Source organism: Boleophthalmus pectinirostris, unplaced genomic scaffold, assembly GCF_026225935.1.
Source record: "Boleophthalmus pectinirostris isolate CB_2022bp ecotype Guang Dong unplaced genomic scaffold, ASM2622593v1 HiC_scaffold_22, whole genome shotgun sequence".
In the NCBI taxonomy this organism is placed as follows: domain Eukaryota; kingdom Metazoa; phylum Chordata; class Actinopteri; order Gobiiformes; family Gobiidae; genus Boleophthalmus; species Boleophthalmus pectinirostris.
This window is the reverse complement of record NW_026571190.1, coordinates 42,655,022-42,662,521: the sequence shown is the minus strand read 5'-3', so window position 1 is coordinate 42,662,521 and position 7,500 is coordinate 42,655,022. Positions and strand designations below refer to the sequence as shown.

The 7,500-nt window shown below is 56.3% G+C and overlaps 1 protein-coding gene across 1 annotated transcript in view; it reads left to right on the top strand.

Moving 5' to 3' along the window:
* Positions 1-7,500, top strand: part of kat14 (lysine acetyltransferase 14) — a 10,855-nt gene that overhangs the window by 2,524 nt on the left and 831 nt on the right. The window contains exons 3-10 of the mRNA XM_055158403.1: positions 1-85; positions 301-476; positions 575-925; positions 1,079-1,503; positions 1,664-1,771; positions 2,972-3,105; positions 4,094-4,269; positions 7,154-7,344. The exon at positions 1-85 is cut by the window's left edge and continues 37 nt beyond it. Of these exons, the coding sequence (XP_055014378.1) occupies positions 1-85; positions 301-476; positions 575-925; positions 1,079-1,503; positions 1,664-1,771; positions 2,972-3,105; positions 4,094-4,269; positions 7,154-7,344 (1,646 nt within the window). The remainder of the gene's footprint in view (positions 86-300; positions 477-574; positions 926-1,078; positions 1,504-1,663; positions 1,772-2,971; positions 3,106-4,093; positions 4,270-7,153; positions 7,345-7,500) is intronic.

Genomic DNA, 7,500 nt, shown 5'->3' with positions numbered 1-7,500 from the left:
GCAGTGGGCGTCAGGGATACTTCAGGTGGAAGGAGGACATCTGCGCCTTCATCGGACGACACTGGAGCTTCCTCCTGGGCACCAGGTCAGACCCTCCTCTAGACCAGTTAGAATCCTCCTTTAGACCGGTTAGGATCCTCCTCTAGACCAGTTGGATCCTGGTTAAGTCCGTGTGTAGTCCGGTTGTGATCCTGGTTAAGTCCGTGTGTAGTCCGGTTGTGATCCTGGTTAAGTCCGTGTGTAGTCCAGTTGTGATCCTGGTCAAGTCCGTCTGTAGTCCGGTTGTGATCCTGGTTTCAGGAAGAGGACCTCGACGTGGTGGAGCACGGTGGCGGGGTGTCTGTCCGTGGGGAGTCCGGCGTTCTTCCGGTCGGGGGCGCAGGAGTTCGGGGAGCCGGGCTGGTGGAAACTGGTCCATAACCGCCCCCCCACCCTGAGACCCGAGGCCGACAAGAGCGGCCCCCCCAAGACCAAAGGTGAGACCTGCACTACACACAGACCCAGTCAGGTCCTAACGACCTGTGACCTCTGACCTGTGACCCGTGACCTGTGACCTGTGACCTGTGTCTCTCAGCCGTGCGGCCGTGCACCGACCCCACCATCACGGTGGAGGGTCTGAGGCGCCGCGGCGGCGAGACGCCCGTGGAGAAGGCCATTCAGCTGAAGGAGAAACGCAGCCGGACGCAAGAGGCCAAAGACATCCGCCGCGCCCAGAGAGACCACGCCCCCAAAGCCCCCAAGCCCGCCCCCAAAGCTCCTAAGCCCGCCCCCAAACGCGGCGCCCTGGACAAACCCGAACTCATGGACCTGTCCTCCATCAGCTCGTCCGACCGCACGCCGCTCACAAGCCCCTCCCCCTCCCCCAGCCTGCTGTCCGAGGCCGACCTCATCCCTGACGCCATGCCGCCGCAGGCGCTCTTCCACGGTAAGACCCCGCCCCCGGCGTCGCTGGGTTGGCGTACGGTTTGTTTATGTTCTCGTGTTGACGGCGTCGCCGGGTTGGCGTCGCCGGACGGTTTGTTTGCGAATGGTGGACAACGACCCATTTTTTTCTCTCGTCTTTTCTCTCGTGTCTCAGACGATGAGGAGGCGGAGCCGGAGTCCGTCATCGACCCCGGGATGGAGTACGTCCCGCCCAGCTCTGCTCTGATTGGTCGAAAGAAGGCCCGCCCCCTCGCGTCCGCTCCCATCAAACGGGAGGCGGAGAGCGAGGACGAGGACACGCCCCCCTGCGCCAACGACGCCAACGAGCGCCGCAAACAGACAGTCCGATCGGAGCCGGCGCCTCCGGGGGGCGGAGCCTCACGCGGCGCTCGCTGCGTCGCCATCGGTCCGTACGAGGAGCGGCTGTTACTGCGGCGACTGGAGGCGTGTCCGTTAGCGTTGGCGGTGACGCCGAGCGCCAAACGCCTGCGCAGGAAACTGTTGGTGCGACAGGAGAAGAGGAGCAGAGGGCTCCCCCTGCTGGACGTGGACAGAGCCGCCAACGCCGCCCTGAGCCTGGTGAGGACTGAACCGGGACTGAACCGGGATTAAACCAGGACTGAACCGGGACTAAACTGGGACTGAACCAGGACTTAACCGGGACTGAACCGGGACTAAATCGGGACTAAATGGTAATCTGGTTTGGTTCCAGTTCAGTTTTTTGCTTTTCCTGTGGCAGGTGGGCGGAGTCTACAGTGCTCAGGTGGGCGGAGTCTACAGCATGCATGTGGGCGGGGCCACGCACAGAGTGACCAATGGTGATGCTCGGATCCTCGACAGGTTCCAGGTGAGACTTGAGCTCAGACGTGTTCAGATCAAGTCTTGGAAACGTTTTGAAATTTTTAGGGCCGGACTCGTTAACTTTGTGTTAACTTTACGTAAACTTTGCGTTAACTTTGCATTAACTTTACGTAAACTTTGTGTTAACTTTACGTAAACTTTGCGTTAACTTTACGTAAACTTTGTGTTAACTTTACGTAAACTTTGTGTTAACTTTACGTAAACTTTGCAGTTAACTTTACGTAAACTTTGCATTAACTTTACGTAAACTTTGCATTAACTTTACGTAAACTTTGCGTTAACTTTACGTAAACTTTGCGTTAACTAATTTATTATTGCTGACAATTATTTTTCTCCTGTTAACTTTTCTTACTTATTTTTTTATTGTGAACGTCTGTTTCTCACTGGTTTTGATTTTGGAAAAGTCCATCGTGAGCGAGTCTAGGATGTTGCTTTGTTCTTAGGTTCTTTTTGCAGACCAAGAGTTTGTTTGTCGTATCTTTTCGACTGCTCGTTAGCGTTGAGCTGCAGGTGGCGCTGTCGTTCTGCCTCCACCGGGAGGAAGACGGCGCCAAAACCTGTTTACATCATCTGAGCGACACGTCACAGAAACATCACGTGACTCTGAGGACGAGTCTGAGGACGAGTCTGAGGACGAGTCTGAGGACGAGTCTGAGGACGAGTCTGAGGACGAGTCTGAGGACGAGTCTGAGGACGAGCGAGTGAGAAGTCGAAAGGTTTGAAAAACAAACTCTTGGTCTGAAAAAACCAAGAACATCAAATATCAGATGACCAGATGAACCTGATTGGACTGTAGAATGTTATAGAATGTTGTAGAATGAATGTTGTAGAATGTTGTAGAATGTTTCTGCTGCGGCGTCGCAGGAAACACAGAGAAACACAGAGAAGTTTGAGGAACTTTTACACTCACATTTTCTATTTAAATTTCTTCAGACGACACAGAGTCAGAAAACTGAAACATCAGCGCAACTTCACCAATGAACCTGAAACGAACACACACACACACAACACACATACAACACACACTCAACACACTCAACACACACGACACACTCTGATCCAAGTGTGTGTTTGTGTGTGTGTTGTATGTGTGTGTGTATTGTGTGCATGTGTGTGTGTATTGTGTGCATGTGTGTGTGTGTGTGTGTGTGTGTGTGTGTGTGTGTGTGTGTGTGTGTGTGTGTAGAGTGTGTGTTGTGTTCCTCGTCCTCAGACTCTGGCGTCGGTTTCGTTCTTTCATCGTGTGATGGGCTCAGACTCCGCCCACAACCAGAGCGTCCGCAGCCCCTACACGGCCCGCCTCCTCAAGCCCTACATCAGGTCTGGACCAGGACTGGACTAGAAACTAGAACAGGACTAGAACAGGACTAGACCAGGACTGAACCAGGACTAAACCGGGACCAGACCGGGACTGAACCGGAACTGAACCAGGATTAGAACAGGACTGAACCGGGACTAAACCGGGACTGAACCGGGACTAGGACTGGACCGGGACTGAACTGGGACTAGGACTGGACCGGGACTGAACCGGGACTGAACCGGGACTGAACCGGGACTGAACCGGGACTGAACCAGGACTGAACCAGTGCTCCATGAACAATGAACTTATTTAAAGATATTGTCATTTTTGAATCTTTATAAATGCAAATGTGACTCGTGGGGACCTTGGGGGAGACCTGGTGCAGGACAGGGGCAGCAGGACAGGGGCGGCAGGACAGGGGCGGCAGGACAGGGGCGGCAGGACAGGGGCGGCAGGACAGGGGCGGCAGGACAGGGGCGGCCTGTCAGATGGTGTATTTGAAGATCTTGTCGGAGCAGGTCCAGGGTTTTGTAGGTGGATCTGGTTTATGGATGTAGAAGAGAAAAACTCTGTCCACACCTCACAGCCCCAGGGTCCAGACTGAGGACCAGTCCAGATGTTCTGAGGGTCCAGCAGGTGGTCTAGATGATACAGATCTCTGGAAGAGAGGTCCCAATGTTTTTTCCTGCTGTTTGTGCCACCTGCCGGAGCGCCGCCCGCCAGAGCTGCCGCTGATCGGCCTCAGTGCAGCTGGAGAACCGCCCTAGGACTAACCCTAACCCTAACTCTGCTGAGGGTCAGCTGTAGAAGTTCACATGAGCTGTTGTGACCCTGGTGCTCCTCAGGTCCCTCAGGTCCCTCAGGTCCCTCAGGTCAGGTCATAGAGCTCAGGACAGGTTCTGAGTCACAGTCACCCCCAAGAATCAAAAGAGTGTCACCCCCTCTACCACCCGGTCTAGTCCCGGTCTAACCCCGGTCTTGTCCTGGTCTTGTCCCGGTCTTGTCCAGGCGGGACTACGAGACTCGTCCTCTGAAGATCCGGGTTCTTTCGGAGATTCGAGCCTTCGGTCGCAGTAAAGACCCGGACTGGACCCCGGAGCCGGACTGTCCCATCGACTACTGCTACGTGAGACCCGCCCACATCCGCCCGCTCAACGCCCTGTGCCACGACGCCTTCTGGCCCGGTAACACCCGTCCCTGCCCACACTCGTCCCTCACACTCGTCCCTCACACTCAGACTCGTCCATCACAATCAGACTCGTCCCTCACACTCGTCTGTCACACTCGTCCCTCACACCCGTCCCTGCCCACCCTCGTCCCTCACACCCATCCCCGCCCACCCTCATCTAGAGGTGAGATCGGGCCTAAAAAATCCAGCCCGACCCGACCCGGCCCGCGGGTATTAAAACCCGACCCGGCCCAAGCCCGACCAATTAACTTGATTTGCAGGCCCGAGCCCGAAGCAAACCCGAAATGTCATATTTTATTTGTGACTCGGGAGGAGGAGCAGTGCTCAGCGTCGAGGTGTCAGTCTTTTTGCTCTCGTATGAAAGCAAAGCGCCACATTGACGACATTCAGCGAAGCCAACGCAAGTTTCTGTAGCATTTTCAACAATCAATTTGAAGCTTTTCCACACCTCACTCTTACCGGTGCGTGTTTGTCTTTTCAGTTCTCCTGCCTTTAGTTGAACTTCTTGCTCCTCCATATTGGGGACACCAGGTCAAAATAGATGCAGACTTGCGGAGGGGAAGATGATTAAATGAAGAGGGGGCGTTCACGTGATCCTGTTTAGTAGTTAAATAGCAATTACATTACATTACTATTATTATTTATTTTATAACAAGTATTCCTTAGTTTAGTATCCACACATCGTTTTAGCAAACATTTTATAAACAGATATTTTTTTGAAGCCATTTCGGGTCGGGTCGGGCTTGGGCTCGGTCTTAAGATCTTACCTCTACCCTCGTCCCTCACACTCCTCCCTCACACTCCTCCCTCACACTCCTCCCTCACACTCACACTCGTCCGTCACACTCACACTCGTCCGTCACACTCGTCCCTCGTCCCTCACACTCCTCCCTCACACTCCTCCCTCACACTCACACTCGTCCGTCACACTCGTCCCTCGTCCCTCACACTCCTCCCTCACACTCGTTCCTCACACTCACACTCGTTCCTCACACTCACACTCGTCCGTCACACTCGTCCCTCGTCCCTCACACTCACACTCGTCCCTCACACTCACACTCGTCCCTCACACTCACACTCGTCCCTCACACACTCGTCCCTCACACACTCGTCCGTCACTCTCGTCCGTCACACTCGTCCCTCACACACTCGTCCGTCACTCTCGTCCGTCACTCTCGTCCGTCACTCTCGTCCCTCACACTCGTCAGTCACTCTCGCCCGTCACACTCACTCTCGTCCCTCACACACTCGTCCGTCACTCTCGTCCCTCACACTCGTCAGTCACTCTCGCCCGTCACACTCGTCCGTCACTCTCGCCCGTCACACTCACTCTCGTCCGTCACACTCACACTTGTCCCTCACACACTCGTCCGTCACACTCGTCCATCACACTCACACTCGTCCGTCACACTCGTCCCTCACACTCCTCCCTCACTCTCGTCCCTCACACTCGTTCCTCACACTCACACTCGTCCCTCACACTGGTCCGTCACACTCGTCCCTCGTCCCTCACACTCGTCGCTCACACTCGTCGCTCACACTCGTCGCTCACACTCACACTCGTCCCTCACACTGGTCCGTCACACTCGTCCCTCGTCCCTCACACTGGTCCGTCACACTCGTCCCTCGTCCCTCACACTCACACTCGTCCCTCACACTCACACTCGTACTCTCGTCCGTCACTCTCGTCCGTCACACACTCGTCACACTCGTCCCTCACACACTCGTCCCTCACACTCGTCAGTCACTCTCGCCCGTCACTCTCGTCCGTCACACTCGTCCCTCACACTCACACTCGTCCGTCACACTCGTCCCTCACACTCACACTCGTCCCTCACACACTCGTCCGTCACACTCCTCCCTCACACACTCGTCCGTCACACTCGTCCGTCACACTCGTCCCTCACACTCGTCAGTCACTCTCGCCCGTCACACTCGTCCCTCACACTCGTCCGTCACACTCACACTCGTCCGTCACACTCACACTCGTCCGTCACACTCACACTTGTCCGTCACACTCACACTCGTCCCTCACACACTCGTCCGTCACACTCACACTCGTCCGTCACACTCGTCCGTCACACACTCGTCCGTCACACTCGTCCCTCACACTCACACTCGTCCGTCACACTCGGCCCTCACACTCTCGGCCCTCACACTCGGCCCTCACACTCGGCCCTCACACTCGGCCCTCACACTCGCCCCTCACTCTCGTCCGTCACACTCGTCCCTCACTCTCGTCCCTCACACTCGTCACTTACACACTCGTCCGTCACACTCGTCCCTCACTCTCGTCCCTCACACTCGGCCCTCACACTCGGCACTTACACACTCGGCCCTCACACACTCGTCCGTCACACTCGTCCCTCACTCTCGTCCCTCACCACTCGTCCCTCACACTTGTCACTTACACACTCGTCCCTCACACACTCGTCCGTCACACTCGTCCCTCACACTCGTCCCTCACCCTCGTCCCTGACCCTCGTCCGTCACACTCGTCCGTCACCCTCGTCCCTCACCCTCGTCCCTCACTCTCGTCCGTCACTCTCTCGTCACCCTCTCCGTCACACTCGTCCGTCACACTCGTCACACTCACCTCGTCCCTCACACTCGTCACGTCACACACTCACTCGTCCCTCACACTCGTCCTCACACACTCGTCCCTCACCCTCGTCCCTGACCCTCGTCCGTCACACTCGTCCGTCACCCTCGTCCGTCACCCTCGTCCGTCACCCTCGTCCGTCACCCTCGTCCGTCACACTCGTCCCTCACCCTCGTCCCTCACCTCGTCCCTCGTCCCTCACACTCGTCCCTCACCCTCGTCCCTCACACTCGTCCCTCACCCTCGTCCCTCACTCTGGTCCTCGTGTGTCCTGCAGGGGTGGACCTGAGCGAGTGCCTGCAGTACCCGGACTTCACGGTGGTGGCGCTCTATAAAAAGGTGGTGGTGGGTTTCGGGGTCATGGTCCCGGACGTGAAGTACAACCAGGCCTACATCTCCTTCCTCCTGGTCCACCCCGAGTGGAGACGAGCCGGGATCGGGACCTTCATGATCTACCACCTCATCCAGGTACTGAACCGGGACTGGACCGGGACTGGACCGGGACTGGACCGGGACTAGACCGGGACTAGACCGGGACTAGACTGGGACTAGACTGGGACTGGACCAGGACTAGTGTTGGGTGTAACGTACCATATTTTCCGCACTATAGATTGCGCTCTTAAG